A 16827-nucleotide genomic window follows, 5' to 3' on the forward strand; every position below is an offset into this window, starting at 1 on the left:
CCCCTAAATATCTTCTAAGAGTCCAGTAAGCAGTGGAAGTGTTGATAATGTGCTAGACAATACTGACCTCCCATTTTCCGGCAAATTCTCTCATCTGGCCCCAGTCAGCTCCCGCGCATGCTGGACTAGAGAGGTTCAACCTATATTATATTTTGAAAAACACATACTTTTTTGTTTTCATATTACTAAATAGAAAATACTTACAATACTGATGGACTGGATGCGAAGCCATTCTCTTGACATTATTCAGATTTCTTTTAATAAGCTTTGTATAAAAAAAAATTCAATTTTTGAACTTCAAAGATTAGCAATACTTTTGAACAAGTGTAGAAAACTTACATGAATTCAGAATATTGTATGTATTACTACAGCATGGACTGTCTTTTTGTCTCCTAACTATAGATAGTTAATTGTTAACCATATTCTGATCCAACTAGTTTTAGCTGCAACACAACAACTAAGGCCTAAATTCCTGAAACCTAAGCAAATGCTCAACTTCAGGCACGTCTCACTGAAGGACATCATACTTTTACTTTTCAGATTTTGAGTCTGTAACAAAAAGTTAAGTATTACTTTTCAATAGGCATTTTAAAAAAGAAATCTTGTCATGGAAAAATGTAACAATAGTCAGGTATTAATTTATAACAGTGGAAGAAAGAAAATAAAGTCTCTATTTTTTTAACAAGCGTTGGGGATCTAGTTTTCACTATTCATTGATTGATGAAACAAGTAAAGTTAAAGGTTTGCCAATCCAAAATTATTAATGTAAGAGAAGATTTTAATAATTAGGTATTTTTGCCAACTACTGACCGTCCTACGACAGCCCTATATCATTGCAGAACAAAATGAAAACATGCTTCCTAGTGTAGATCTTTTCATTAACCTACTACATAGATAGCAAACAAACCATCTACGTACCACACCAGCTCCAGTGCTAGTTTGTCCACTACCTAACCATGGCATAGGTGAAGATGACTGCATTTGATTCACTCCAAATGATGATGCACTTGACTGAGTGAGTGTTGTGGTAGAACCTCGAAAGTCAACGTCATCTGAACTGTAAAAATATACCAGTGTAATACTTTAATCACCATTACATTTCTGTTAAGTAACGGATTGCAGTTGCACGCTATGTCTTCAGAGATCAGGTTATATTTAGTTTATGAACGGTTTATGTATCATTGTGGGACAAGAAGAGAGTGACCATCTGTCCCATTTTCACCAGGACAGTCCCATATTTTAGGTAGGCATCCTGCCCTTTTTCACAAACAAAAATTGATTGTCCTGTATATTCACTCCCCTGCTGAGCTGCCCTTTCCCCAAGTCAGCGCAGCTGCAGTTGGAGGTAACATCAATTAGGAGCTGGCCAGACAGCATGTGTGGCAAGTACAGGCAGCAGCAACCCCATTCCCAGCAATTGGAGGCATGTAGCAGCTGGGAGCTGCTCCCCGCAGGGCAGCAACCCCTACAGAGTAGCCACTGCTGGAGCCAGGGAGCATCCCTGCAGCAATCCTGGAGCCTGGTGGCATCAGGTGGCCAGCAAACCTACCCCTCTTCTGCAGGGCAACCCCTCTGCAACTGGGAGGCTCCCCCCAGGATGGCAGCCACATTCAGGCACCCTGTGGCATTGGGCAGCCAGGGAGCTGCACTTGCTTGGCAGCTGCAGCTGGAGAGTCTACTCTGCTGGGTGCCCTGTATTTTGCATAGGGAAATATGGTCACCCTAGAAAAGGACTGTATGCACACCAGAAGGGAGGCTACCACATTTCTTCTAGGACCCGAAAACAGTAGTGGTAGGGAGGGGGATTGGTTGTAATCGCCTCCACAGAAGCACCTCCCTGGTGAGGCTCACGTATGCTGGTTCAAAGGGGATTTTCAGACACGAGCAGTCAAAGAAAGCTTTTTGGTTTAAAAAGGAGGTTTTATTTTGATGCAGCAAATGGACAGACCTGCTGCCGTAGGAGAACCCCAACCCCCTTGGAAGGGTTGGAAGGATTTACTAAGAAGGCCCCCACAGCCTGATGGGTGACCTTTGACAGGCATTTAGCATGTAGATAGGAACTCATCATTTTTAGATGTTTTCACCCTAAAAATATTGTATTCTGCCTTCAGTGTGGTTGGTAACTGGCATATACCTTTGTAGTCCCTTGGAAAAAAAGTTAACCACTGATGCTGGACCACAGTCAAATGTGCCGGGGAAATCACTATATGGAAATGTGATTGGCAGGACCCTGAAAGCACAAGTGGGTATCCTAGACAAAGACCCAGTGTGTGGGAATCCAAAGGTGCAGTGAATCCTGACACTAACAGTAGTGCTTGTTAACTTCATTATATAATTAAGATTCTAAAAAGGGCCTGGCAGTGAAAATGCTGGTAAAGGAAATACAAATTAATAATTTTTACACATTTATAACATGGGCAAATTTAGTTTACCTCAAGCAGTCATATATCTTTTGAAAAAAGACTATCTTTTATACAATCAAATTAATAAAACCAATGGCTAAAGTAGCAGAACAGGAACCAGGAAACCTGGTCGTCTCTGCTGCTGCTTAGCATAGGGTGTCACATGACCAGGATTCATCACCACATTTTGTCAGCCAACTGGATCATTAGCTTCTCTGACTCAGGCAGGGAACTGAGGGTAGTGTGATGTGCACACTGACCCACTTCTCTAGTCTTATTTGCTGACCTGCTGTGAACAAACTTTGTGACTTGGGCAAGTCATGCAAAAATGTGTGCCTCCAATTCCTCAACTGTAAACTGAGGATCATGGTGCTTAGCTGCCTTTGTAAATTGCCTTGACATCTGTGGATGAAGAGTATATGTTTATTAACAACCATGAAAGGTGAACTATCTACAGTTGTCTGTTCTTGCAAAGTAAAAGTTGCCTTACATATTACTGAAAGAAAGAAAAACCAACCTTTTAGATTCTCTGTCATATTCGTCTCCAATCCATATAAATGACTGAGCAGCCAATAGGGCCGAAACATCAAGTTCCTGTACATCATGTGTAGATGCTAAAACTATTTCACTGCTGTTTGCCTGCACGGTACAAACACATAATAAACACTAGTTTTAATTAAGATCTTAGAACAACACAAACAATGATTTAATAAATCAGTTAGTAATATTAATGGCTTTTACCTTATTAACTGCAAATGCCATTATCATATCAGACTCTTTGTGAATTATTTTTGCTTTTCCCCCTGGGTAGCCAAGATCCGCTTCAACCTACAAAACATTTAGAGATAATTTTAATTGGTGTATAACAGGGTTTTTTTGTCATGGTATGGACAGACCACAAAATCTGTAGGAATTCATGCAAGAAAGTTCAGTGGCCTCAGCACTGGTTAGGAAGGTAGACTTTAGACTGTGCACTCACTGATGTTCTAAAAGCCAGAAACTGTACATATGAGTTTTTAAAAAAGCGCACAAGTTGTATGTGTGTAACACAATTTACAAGGTGTTCACTTATCCCAATTATAGGACATCCAACGTTAATGCACTGATTAAGAGTCTGCCACACAGAGACTACATAGAACATTTAGCTTCTGTCAGTCATATTAGAAAAGCCAGTCCCACAGAACTTTTTAGAATGTACTAAAGTTTTGGGAGAAGGGATACTACCTTGTTTTTGTGATCTTCTGCTACGCAGTTTTGTTTGACCTGCTCCACACGATCTTCTACAGACTACATAACACCACACAGTCACAAACACAAAACACATGCACAAACAAATATATAAAAAAAAGAATGAAACATTCCAACCTAGATTTAAAAGGCCATCCCTCTGAGTAAATGATGACAGATGTTTGTAATTTTTATAAAAGGTACAGAAACTAAGACAGTAATCTAAATAAACTCATTGAAAACATAATGCCTTCTAGATGAACACATGATGTATGGTATAAGAAGTATTTATCCCACTATTTTATTAGACTTGCAAATAAATTTACATATATATTTCTTTAAAATAAGTACGACATAATAAATAAATAGAGGAGCAATACACACACAAACTTCATACTTACTGGAAGCTTTAACACAGTAAGTAGTACACTTGTTTCCAGTTTTAGTTACACAGTAAGTAATCGCAGCTCATTTCAGTTGTATTCATAATATTCATAAAAATCAATATTATATATCACTATATAATATTAAGTATATGTATATATTACACATGCTTATATACATATATATTTGAACAAAGTGATTGTTTACTTCAGTATACTACCGTTGACAAGCCATAGAGATTCAAGAATATTCAAGTATTTTGACTGTTATCCTATATACTATTTCAGCAAGATAAAATGTGTTAAATATGCAGTTTGTGCATGCGTGTGTGTGTGTGTATATATTTTGCACTGTAAACTCAGCTATGCCTTGTCGGAGAATACACAATTTAGTCTGTGTTGTACTTTAATAAACAGCATGCTGCCTGATTGGTTTTAAAACACTGCTGAAGTGAAAAATAGGAGCTGAAATGCCAACCAAAATCAAAATATTAAAACAGAAATTAGATTGGAAACACTTGATGACTGATGAAATGTAAAACAGAAGCCTTAAGTGTTAGTTTTGTTTACCTCACTTTGCTTTCTTTTCTTGGTGAATATATATCTTACGAAGGTCTCCTGAAGAAGTTCTTGTTTTACAAGAAAATGCCATAGTCTTTTTGCTGGAAGTGCTGAATAATCCTTTGATCTGAAAGAAAAAAAATATTTATATAATTTTGAATTTATAATTCATCATGGTCATAATAGATGTGGACAAAAGACTATGAAGAGACCCTGATCACTTGAGATGCAGCTCAGTAGGAAATAAAATGATGGATTTTTTTGTATGCTCTTTGTCCCATTTGAGACAAAACACATGGAACAGAAATTTTTCTGAACATCCTCTGTGAAACCATGTTACACAAAGTTACTGAAACCAAAGGGACTGTGGGTCACAACTTGTTTCCTTGATTCACATACACTAATATATTTAGATTGGGCTGAGTTTACTCTCCAATTATTATCATGGCATGATCATCATCATCAACAACCATGGGCTCAGGGCCCGTTGGTGTCTGATGCCTCTCACTATTTCCTTCTATCTATCCCTGTCCAGCGTGGAGTAGCTTGGTTTCTGTAGACTAGCTCCACGCCCATCTACTATATCATCTATCCATTCCTTGTGGGATCTCCCTCTCTTATTCAAACTGCCCATTATGCTGAATATCAGGGTCTTGATTTTTCATGCCCGTCGTTCATTCTGCAAATATGTCCAAATAGCTGTAACTTCCCTTGTATAACCTTCTGCAGTCGGTTCTCTTTTGACTGTATCTTGCTATATAGTATCTTATTGGTAACCTTCTGCATCCATCCTATTCTCAGGATCTCTCTCCAACAACTCCTTTTGAACGCTAATATTCTTCTCTTTGAATCTTTCGTTATCATCCCTATCTTATGTTCATAAAACATGCTGCTGAATACACGTTTTCAAGACACTCAGCTTTGTTCCTAAGCTAATCACTTTGCTTTTCCAGATCTTATCCATTGCCTTTAAACTTGCTCTTGCTTTCGCTATTCTAGTCGCTATTTCCTTCTTACAGTCTAGATCATACCTTATGTTCCGCAGATACGTGAACTTCTCTATATTCTCTAGTTCAATCCCATCTACACTGATCTTCCTTCCTATTTCCTCATCTCCAAATACCATCGGGATGACATAAATAAACTCTGTAAAATAAACTCTGCTTTTACATTTTCCTTCTAATATTCAAAAGAGACTGGGTGGCTCTCCAAAAGGGGTTATATCTTACAATGTACTGTACCCATGTTCTCCGGGCTGACGAAGAGAGTATGGGCTAACAATAAGCTCACTGTACACACCAAGATGCAGGTCTACACTGCCTGTGTTTTGAGCACACTGTTGTACGCCGGTGAAACATGGACTTTGCGCTCAAAACAAGAGCAGCGGCTCAACACCTTCCACATGCACTGCCTTAGGCGCATATTCGGTATCTCATGGCAGGACAAGGTCCCCAATAGCGCAGTGCTTGAGAGGGCAGGCACCGCCTCCATGTTCACCTTTCTCAGAGGCGTATGCGCTCGCTGGGCCATGTCTCACGCATGACGGATGGCCGAATACCGAAGGACCTCCTCTTCAGCAAACTGGCATCTGGAAAGAGGCTGAAAGGGCGACCTAAATTGCGCTACAGGACACGTGCAAGCATGACCTCAGCGGTCTCTCTATCAGTATGAACACCTGGCATTCGCTCACCTCAGACAAGCACGCCTGGAAACAGGGAGCGAAGAAAGCTCTTGTTATGTATGAAACTACCTTGGTGAAGGAAGGGGAAGACAGGAGAGCCCTCAGGAAGATCCGTGCCCGTGATACGAGAGCGACATCTGCCTACTGCTGCTCACAGTGCCACTCCCGGATTGGATTGCACAGCCACGGAAGACGCTGCTCAAATCAGTCCAACTGGGGTGCAAACCCACGATCCCTCGGATTCGAAGGATGCCTAGTACTACTAATGTACCCACCCTCCCTCTGTGTGCGTGCACATATCGTTTATCATTTGAAACCTTATTTTATGTACATTTAGATGGTGTACAATCTAGCATTATCAAATTGTGCTGCAAGACTGCATTAGCCTGTGAAATAATAGTACCCTAAGTAAGGGGAGTTCCTTTTTTGCACCTCCATACCCAGTCCAAATTATTATGGCTACAGTTTTTACTGTTTAAGTCTGGTCAAAGCTATCTAACAGCAATGTAATATTTTTACTGAATTTGCATGGCAAGTTTTTTTTCTCCCCCCCAGCTCTCCCCCTGAAATGATGCTATTCAGCACATACAAATATGCTGTATCAATGGTTTGCAACCTACTAAAATGAAATGTTTTCACACTGCACATTTGTAATTGTCAAAGTATTTCACAAGTAACTGTAATAGAGTACAAGCGTTTCTTCATTTCTAAACTTTTGAACATGCAATATAGGATTTAATGTGCCTGGTAGCAGGCTTTAATTGTAATTGCCTCTGCATGCAGTACTAGCCTTTGCTATCTTCTAGAAAACAGCTTTTTTAATTCATTGATCCTACACACAGGTCAGTATTAAAATCTAAAGCTTCATACTGGTGGTTCAAGCAATCAAAGTACTCGTTACATAAAAAAAAGTATCAAAATTGCCAATATAGGTCTAATTCAGATCTATTTTCACATAAGCCTATATTTTGTATAAACTGAAAAATGGCAGAAGTTGTAAGGCTAACAATATACTTTGGGAATTTTACCATAACATTTTTGTATTTTACCATGGAAGTTACAGTATAAGAAAATATGAAGGACACAATCACGTTAAAACTTACATCGAAAAGACAAAGACTCATCCCAAACTTTGCAAAATGTCAAAGTGAAAAGAATGTAAAACTTTCAAGAACTACCAATACTGGACAGAATTCTGTGATGCTGGCAGCAGAAGCCAGGAGAAATTAATTATATTGGCAGTCACTGGATGAGTTTTCTATTTTAGAATATGCACTACCAGTACTCTATTGCAGGGATTGTTTCCAAATGACACACAGAAGCAAGGAGCCAGCTAATGTACTGGCTTTTATGAATCTTATTCAGAGGCACTGTTATCTCCCCATTCAATGTATGGTGCTGAACTCAGGCTTTGTTAAGCCCAGTAATTTTCTAGGCATCTACAAGTTATGCAAGGCAATGGTCAGTGTCACTGTGCACAAGGTCTCTTGTGATTCTGCTCTGGAAATGTATACAACAATAATTCCCAGACTGGAAATGAAAATTACTGTTGAAATGCATTTTTGAAAACTAGAGTAAAAATAAAATAATGAACTGTCAGAAGAACTGGGAACAAAAACCTATGGCAGCATCATCTACGTAAATCATGGGTGGTATGAGCAGATAAACCATATGTAAAGTTCAGCCAACTTCTCATACTCTCAAATTCATTTTTTCACCCTGCAAACACCTAACTGACTTTACTTAAGCTGAGCTCCTGTACCCACTTTAGTGGAATTAGTTATATGCTTAAAGTTAACACCAACATTTCAGATGACCTCTCCTCCATTCTGACTTCCAGCAATACCCAATGGTGATTAACATAAATTAATAAAATGAATTAAAAAATCAAAAGAATCAGATTATAAATTTAAATCAGTTTTGATATTTTAAAAACCAGTAAAATACTAAATTTCACTTTTAAAATAAGTTAATATTAAATTTCATCACAAACATGCTACACATACACTTTTACAGTCTGATAAAAATTAGTTAAGGGCTCTGGTCTGTCCAGCCTAGCTCTTATTTCTTAAAAGTTCTGGGTTTTCAATTTCTGTTTCTCAGCAGACTAAACAGTAACGTGCAAAGAAAGACACAAGCTGGAAAGGAGTGTGTTTGTTCTGTGCTTACGTGGTGGGGGACCTCGGCCAAGCACAGCAGAGGAGTTTGTTTCTCTGTCTTAAAAGATAATATTTTAACTATCTATTGAAAAGGGCGGAGGCAGCATAGAAATGAACATGAGTATACGAGAAAGAAAAAGAGAAGAAATTGTTCAGTATGCACACAACTTCCTATATTCTCCAATTTTTTTGCCACAAAAACTGTCATGGCAAGAAAGATCTGCACGGCTAAGTTGCAAGAATGAAGCATCAAAAGGAAAACTGCTTATTAGGAGAAAATGATATGGATAAGGCTGAGTGGATCAATTGGTTAGTAACTTGAATAACTCACTTCGCAATGCATCATTCTTCAAAGCTCCCTCTCTTTCCCTTTAGTTATAAATGTCCGTGTCTACACTTGGCCAAAATTTTGAAAGGGCCATGCTAATGGCCAAATCAGAGAATAGTAATGAGGTGCTGAAATGAATATTCAGTGCCTCATTAGCATGCTGCTGGCCACAGCACTTCAAAAGGAATAAGGGGATTTCAACATTTGTGGGGTCCTTTCAAAAAGGGCCCCGTGTAGATGAGCTGTGCGTGATTGAAACGTGGCACTTCTGAAATGCTGCAGCTGGCAGCATGCTAATGAGGCGCTGAATATTCATTTCAATGCCTGATTGGTATTCTCCAATTTGGCCATTAGCATAGCCCTTTTGAAATTCTGGCCAAGCGTAGACATGGCCAATATGATTTGACAAGTAAATCGCCAAGCTGTTTGCTGTATTGCATGTTGCTAGAGAATAAATTTAGCTTAGCTAATCCTTAGGGCTTGTTTAATTAGCTAATTAGACTTAGAATCTATCACTCAAGTATACAATACAGGAAGCTTCCATAAGAGAAATCTCGAGTTGCCAGTTGTCACTGAGTGTCATTTTCTTTTTTTATGTTACATGATAAATACATGTCCCTTATTTTGGAACATCATGGTCAAACACTGTAGTGGTGATGCCATAAATCTATTTCCTATTTTACTTCAACATAACTCTGCTTTTCCAAGAGCATACTTGTTTTCTCAAAAAATAGAAGTACCAGTGAGCTCAATGGGGCTTTACTCCAAAATTACATGCACTCAGAGCACAGTGAGTCTTAACTTCTTTGAAAACTGGTTTTAAATTAATGACTTTTAGGCTGTCTGTGCTACAGAATAACTTTGAAGTTAGACTTGGAAGTAAGCAACTTCGAAGTAGAGTGTCTACACACAAAATGCACACTCCCTCACTGCAGAGTAAGCTTCCCTCTACTTTGAAGTTAAGTGTTTACGCACATTTAGCCCCTACTTTGAAATGATGCAGGCATGGGGTCACATGGCTGACAAGCCCTTCCAGGCCCGCAGCCAGCCTATCCCGAAAGGGCCCCTCCCAACACTCCTACCCTGCACTTGCTCGAGGCTGCCAGGCTGTGGAAAGCAGCAGAACACGTACTGGGGAGAAGAGCCACACACCATGCCCGCGCCCACCCTCCCTATCCTGCTGGCTGTGCTGGTTGCCCTTCTCTTCCAGCAGCGCAGACAGGTCACCCGCATGGGAACCAGCCTGGAAGCCTTGGCCACGGCACTGCTGCCCCTCCCATGGGCCCCCTGACACTGCTGCCAGCGTGGTTGGGGTGGCCTCAGGAGGCAAGGCTGCTGGCCAGCCAGTCAAAGGCCTCTGTGTTCCTCCGCTGGGTGCTGGTTTGCTGAAGGACCACCTTCTCCACCCCCAGATCGAGGAGGTCCTTCAGCTTGTCCTCTGTCCACTAGGGTCCTCTCCTTGCACGGACCTTGCCTGAGTGTTGTGAGCCTTTGGACTCCTCATCTGGGGCCCCCAGGAGGACAGAGGGGTCCTGGCATGCTGCCATGGTGGCCAGGGATGTGGAGGCAGGCTGGTGCTTTGAGCAGGGGCAGTCTGAGGGCTAGCTTGTGCTGTCCCTGCTTGTGGCACAGTCTCAGCTTCCTGCCTGGGGTTGCTGGGGAGCTGTTTCCTTTAAGGTGGCTGACAGGGACCTCACAACCCTGCCTGGACTGGCCAGAGTGTCTCTGTCCTCTGGGGAGGGAGGCTCCCTGGCAGACTGCTTACTTAGAACTAAGGAGTGCAGAATGTCTACACACACCTCAAAGTAAGCCACCACTTCGTTCCTGGGAATGGAGTAGTAACTTTGAAGTTAGCCTCCCTTACTTCGTAGTTGACTTCAAAGTAAGGGACAGTGTGCGCAGACGCTCTGCATGCTACTTCAAAGTAGCAGCTTACTTTACCTTTGAAGTAAGTTTGTAGTGTAGACGCAGCCCTAGTGATTTAAATCAATTATTTAAATTGCCTTGATTTAAATAATTCCACCCTGCTGACCTCTCCTCATTTTTCCCATCCTTCTCATTAACTGGTACTAATACATTTAAGCTGATTATTTGTCCTTTCAAAGATAGCGTTAGATATAAGCATCAGTAAAAATAGGCACTCTATTATGCTGAGCACATTAAGGTCAAATTGCAGGTTAGGTTTATTTGGCTTCACGTCCTCACAGTTTTAACTCAAAAATCCATTAGATAATTATACCTATTTCTGCACAAAGCTACATTTGTCAAGCCACAATAAAAGCTGGATAGCTGTTTTCTAAAAGCTTTTCTTACCTGAATGGTGTATTTTCAGGTTCAAGCATTGCTTTGTTGCGGAGAACAGCTGATCCAGCTCCAAATCCAAGGTCACTGGGATAGGTATTAATGTAGTTTGGCGGTGGGCCTTCAAACTGGTCCACTCTCTCTTGAAGTATCTGTTCCCAGTTTTCCAAATTTTTAACCACAGCAATACCCAATGGTGATGTTACAGGCAGATCTAGAGAGCAGCACAAAGATTTAATACAGTAGGGTCACAACATTTGTGAGAGTTCCATGTTCAGAACCCTCGCAAATGTTGATTTTCGCGAATACAGGGCCCGGGAGCCCTGGGGAAGTGGCGGCGGCCGGCGCTCCCCTGCAGCCCTGGGGAAGCGGCATTCATAAATAACTGAATTTGCAAACGTCACACTCTCAAACGCTTAGACCTCACTGTACTTACATAAAACCACTGTATTGCTAACAGCAATAAATGAATTCTGCAGCGAAGTGTAGAGATGATATTATGATTTTTATCTTTTTTAGATAATAACAGCCCAGGGTAGAATTTATTCAGATACAAAATCACTACTGCTTACATTTAATAAACATATGGAGGGGGGGGTGTGCTTTCACAGAGCTTACAGAAAAGGATAATTGGGTGCCTTTAAAAATCCTAAAATAAAATTCACAAGTCCATCATTAGCAATTCTGCAAGACAACCCGTCATATTTAAATACCAATACTTTATTACATCTCATACAGAGCTGAATAAAATAGAAGTCATAATTTAACTCACCAAAGAATTCCAAACCAGCAATAGGAAAAAAGTTCTTAATGTTGTGCAGAGCCAATTTTACTATCGCCAAATGTATGAGAGCCCAGCTGTAGAAAAGAAGTTTCCATTTTGTAAAGCACAACATAAATTCAATTACCTGCAAGATACAATTTAGCTTCTCCCATCAAACCACATAGATATGAAAAAAGCATTGACAACAAATAATGAAAAGTGCCTACTTAGTGTGTTTTGAGGGTCAAGACAAACCCCATACTGCAATGCAGGGTAAGATCTTATTTTAAACATGGTAAATCTCTCTCCTTCAAGCCCAGAATATTCCCCTGCCCTCTTTTTTCCAAATCCCAGAACATCATCCTCTTCCCTCAGCAGAAAGCACCAAGACATAGTGCCCTTGTGTATACGAGGTGGAAGCATAGATAAAGTCAGGAATCAAATATTAATCTCCTGGCAATGTTAATGAAAGCACACATTACAAAATTTTTCATGACATCAAAATGAATGGAAAGGAACCACTGGCATGGTATAAATCAAAAAAATGTCTCCACGGTGTCTTATATTGCACAATGCAATAGTGCCATTTATAGTCTATTGAATTTGAAAAGACTTGATACAATGTAGATGGAAGACCTTTTATTTTTGTCCACTTTCATAATGGATGTAACTCATTCATTTATGCCATCCTACACTTGCGACATTTTTTAATGTGTTCTTCCTAACCTTCATTAAAATAAATATTAACAGGGAAAATGTAAATTACACTTAAAATTGGTCTCTACTCTGAAAAGTAACTCTAAATTGGGCATCAGGAGACTCCAAGTTCATTGTGCCTCAGTGACTTGGAATCAAATTTGCTCAGGTGAATGGAGAAGAGAAAGAAACCCTAACGCCTATACCTGTAAACCCACTTGGAACTTAGTAAAGGTGAGCTCTTTCCTTTTGGCACATCAGTGTCAGTAATCCAGGTTATTCAGGGCGGTTTCTGATTTCAGTAAACACCTCTGCAAAGCCATGGCTGCTATATAAATAGACACCGTAAAATATATTTCTCAGCAGAAAAGAGTGCCAAGGATACCTTCTTTTGCTTTGGTGAAAAAAAGCTGAGCACAACATATTCATATGGATTTTTTTTTAAAACTACGGTATAGTTGCCACTAACCTGTAAGAATTGGGATCTTTGTGTTCCTGGATCTGTGTGTCAGAAAGGAAAGCACCATCATCATCCTCTTCATCACTGTGAATGCTTTCATCAGAATCATAAATAACACCACTATCTGATAAAGGAAGAAATGGCTGCAATGTAAGACAAAAACCTGTTATTTTTCACTATTTTAAACATTTAATGTTCCCCTAGCTATTTAGGTATCACTTAAATTACTCAGTAGTGAACTAGAGCATTTTGATATGTAAATCTATTGACATGTCTAAATTGTAAGTTAGCTGTTCCCTTCAATAAGTGCAAAACAAGGCTAAAAATGCTCTTTTCCACTAGTTTTTGCTTGGCAGAAGAGTGCTGTATTGATAGGTAGACTGATATTTTGCAAGTTGTACAGCAGATATGCAACTTCATCTTTTCTATGGGAAAGCAACCCGCAAACACTTGTTTTACATTTTGTGAAGCACGTTAATGAAAACGCTTCCTGAAAATTTTGCCCTTTAAAAAGGAGAAAAAAGGCTATGTGTATTCTATACAAAGTATCTAATATATTTTCAATTTTTAAAATTCAGACATTATGATGCTGCTGTGTTCACACAGAATGCCTTACCTTTGCCATGAAATAGTCCCACATGCTGAGTTCTGGAGGAATAAATTTTTCTTTGTAAGAAGGCCTTTCTGCAGGCACAGGTGGTGGTACAACACTATCTTTTACTGGTCTCCCTGGTACAAGCATCCTCATATTAAATCGACGCCGATGCTTATCCATTTCTTCTGAGGGAACAGGAGGTGCTAAATTGAAAGAATTTAGATGTCTGAAATCATAGTAAGAAACAAATACTATCCATAACTTATTTTTAGAAAGTGATTAATTTTAGAATTGACATGAAGTTACCAAAACCATGAATTTTGGTTAGTGTTTGAATAACAAAATCCAATAGATTTATAATAAAACTGAAGCTGAAGTACATTTCAGGTACTATTCCTTAAATATATGTCTCTAAATAAAGGAAGTGTAATCATAAAAACAGTCCAAATACAATAAGTCCAAGCAGAGTTACCATTCTTAAAGCACACACATTAGGAAAATAAATTGTAATATCTGTTCTAAGTTTTCAGGAGCTACAGGTTTTAAAATAAGTTTTAGAGCAATTTCTGTTTGAAACCATATTGAAAAAGAGATTTCTAAAAGAGAAAACAACATCTATATAGTTTCACTAACCTGAAATTTTCAGATATGTAATCAAGGAAATTTAAGTGATCTACCCTGACATTTTAGGACAATCTATGGGGAGGACTGATTTCAAAATGCAGTTTGAATGTGGACTTTAAAAATGAAAGCTGGTCTGGATAGGTACAACTGAAGATTTACACTTACTTTATTATAAAGGAGAGATTGAAAAGCATGCTCCTCTTTTTAAAGCACACTAACATCCATCTACACTGCAAATCTTTACAAACCTTCATTACCGTCCTCTGAAACTGCAGCAGCAGCTACTAGGTTTAAAGAAAACAGAAACCATCTTGAATGAAGTCTTTTAACAGTTCTCTGTGTCGGTAGCTAAACAGCTTGCCAAAATGAAAGCTATTACATCTTTTATTACATATCATCAATCACAAAGGTCTGTGTTACTTCCATATAATTCAAAATATTTACTTGGTAGGTATTAGGGTCACACACACACTATACTTACACTTATTTTCTATGTCTATACTACAAAATATGAAAATATACTTCCTGTTTAACCCCTGCATAAAAAATTTCACACCCACCGACTACATGAGTTCCATGCAAAATGGCTCGTGGATGTACAAAAGACACTATGACAACTGTCATCCTTGTTGACAGTGCCAGAGATGGCAACACTGACACTAGAATATTCTTCTAGCTTCTGCAAAAGTTAAGTCATATAAGTAAGATTATAACCTTATCCCACATACTAGACTCGTTTTATTATTTAGTTCAATTAAAATAAGTTAAAAATACATAATCACTGCAAAAGTTGAAATGTTATTAGCAAGTTTCAAAAACTGGTAGAAAATAAATATGCTGATTAGAAAAGCTCAACCAAAATATCAGAACTCAAACTACTTTTCAGAGTTACTTCTCCCTCAATTTTTAATTGTAAATATGAAACTCAGTTGCAAAGGAAAAAAAATCCCAGTTACAATGAAACCAGTTCTTAAAATTTCTGCCATATGCCTATACATTTTGGAACACTTCTATTGGAAAATGCAAAGTAAACAGCATACAAGCTGATCACAAACATCAGGTAAATGTTCTTCATCAGAGACAGCAGCAAGTGCATTCCTGTTTGTCGAGGTTATTTGGTGTGACGAGTGGTGACTTGTTAATAGAGTTACATTTTCTGTCTTGCTGATTGAGCATTTTGTTTTACCCAGAACTAGGTAGAGTAGAAGACTGATTATTCATTGCCTGTTCCAATATTGCTATACAGAGACAATGATTTTCAAGGAAAAGTGCATCTATTTGGGAAGACAATTATCAGGGGCTACAGCTACACTAGTGAGTTTTGCCAGCAAAAGTGGCGGAACGTCCACACACAAAATTAGTTTTGTCGACAACAGTCCAGACTTCTGCCGACAACCTCCTGCCTCTCCCAGATGAGGAAGAGTGCCTTTTGTTGACAGAACATGTCAACAAAAAAGCTGTGTGGATGCTCTGCACGGCCTTCTCTTGACAGACAGGGCATCCAGGATGACAGGCAGACCTGTCTGCTGTGCTTCTGGGTGCCTCTTTTGTCAACAGAATGATTGGGAAGTCCAGCCATTCTGTTGAAAGAGCAGAGTGCTCTTCAGCTTGGCTTTTGTGTGTGGCCACACTATGTTGACAGAAGTTTTGTCAGGAAATCTCTTCCAACATTGACTTCTGCTGTCAGAGCATTGTAGTATAACCAGAGCCCTGATGTATCCAAGCTGGCAGCCAACATATGTCATCAAAAGTGATTGCATTTAGGGCTCCAATAGAGTATAGATCCAACTCTAGTACTTGTTGTCATATTTTACCTATATTAAAATATCTATCAGTTGACAAGTAAAATTTTAACTTATATGTTTGATTTCCATAATTTATCAAGAATCTAACATGTAATTTAAAACATTTTTAAAATTCAGCTACAGAAGCTTCAAAACTGGGGTTCAACCTTAAATTGTTAAAGGACTCTTCTTTTAAAGAAACCTACTGAATTCAATACAGAATAAAAATTAGAAAGTGAGTAGATTTTCAGATTCTGCTTGCCAATATCGTCAAAGGCGAGTTGATTTGCTGTGTCTGTAGTCCCATTAAAATTTTATAAAGCTAGATTTATTTAATGTTTACCTAATTAAATCAGAGCAGTTCTAAAATATATCTCAAACAAAATGAATTTATGCTTAATTCATCTCCACTTAAATACATTTTTCATGGCTTTTAATTTTCTTAATATGAACTAGAAATAATTAAAAGCTAGAGAAGAGTTTTAATGAGTAAGGGGCGGAGTTTGCCAAAATAAAACTAAAGGTATTTTCCCTAAACTGTCACCCAAATCCACAAATACATCAGAATGCTATACATAGGATGGGTCTACACTCGCCCCTAACTTCGAAGGGGGCACGTTAATCAGGGTGATGGGAGATTACTAATGAAGTCCTGCAGTGAATATGTAGCACTTCATTAGGTTAAATCACCCCTGTGGCAACTTCAAAGCATCAAACTTCAAATCCCGTTACTCCTCATGCTGGCACTTCCCTTTGCATGCATGCCGACACTTCAAAGTTTGACTGTTCAAAGTGGCTGGGGGAAAATTAGCCTCATGAAGTGCTGCATATTCACCACAGCACTTCATTCGTAATCTCCCATC

General features: G+C 39.0%; 1 protein-coding gene across 2 annotated transcripts in view; it reads right to left on the bottom strand.

Annotated features, from left to right (window-relative positions):
• DMXL2 (Dmx like 2) overlaps positions 1–16827 on the bottom strand; it is a 111182-nt gene that overhangs the window by 12935 nt on the left and 81420 nt on the right. The window contains exons 29-38 of one of the 2 annotated variants that reach the window (XM_075006469.1): positions 13578–13759; positions 12971–13104; positions 11815–11900; positions 11055–11256; positions 4583–4700; positions 3627–3689; positions 3144–3230; positions 2920–3041; positions 919–1057; positions 205–265 (exon numbers count right to left, since the gene is read on the bottom strand). In XM_075006469.1, the coding sequence (XP_074862570.1) occupies positions 205–265; positions 919–1057; positions 2920–3041; positions 3144–3230; positions 3627–3689; positions 4583–4700; positions 11055–11256; positions 11815–11900; positions 12971–13104; positions 13578–13759 (1194 nt within the window). The remainder of the gene's footprint in view (positions 1–204; positions 266–918; positions 1058–2919; positions 3042–3143; positions 3231–3626; positions 3690–4582; positions 4701–11054; positions 11257–11814; positions 11901–12970; positions 13105–13577; positions 13760–16827) is intronic. The other variant, XM_075006470.1, reaches the window with a different exon arrangement.

This window comes from Carettochelys insculpta, chromosome 12 (assembly GCF_033958435.1).
Source record: "Carettochelys insculpta isolate YL-2023 chromosome 12, ASM3395843v1, whole genome shotgun sequence".
In the NCBI taxonomy this organism is placed as follows: domain Eukaryota; kingdom Metazoa; phylum Chordata; order Testudines; family Carettochelyidae; genus Carettochelys; species Carettochelys insculpta.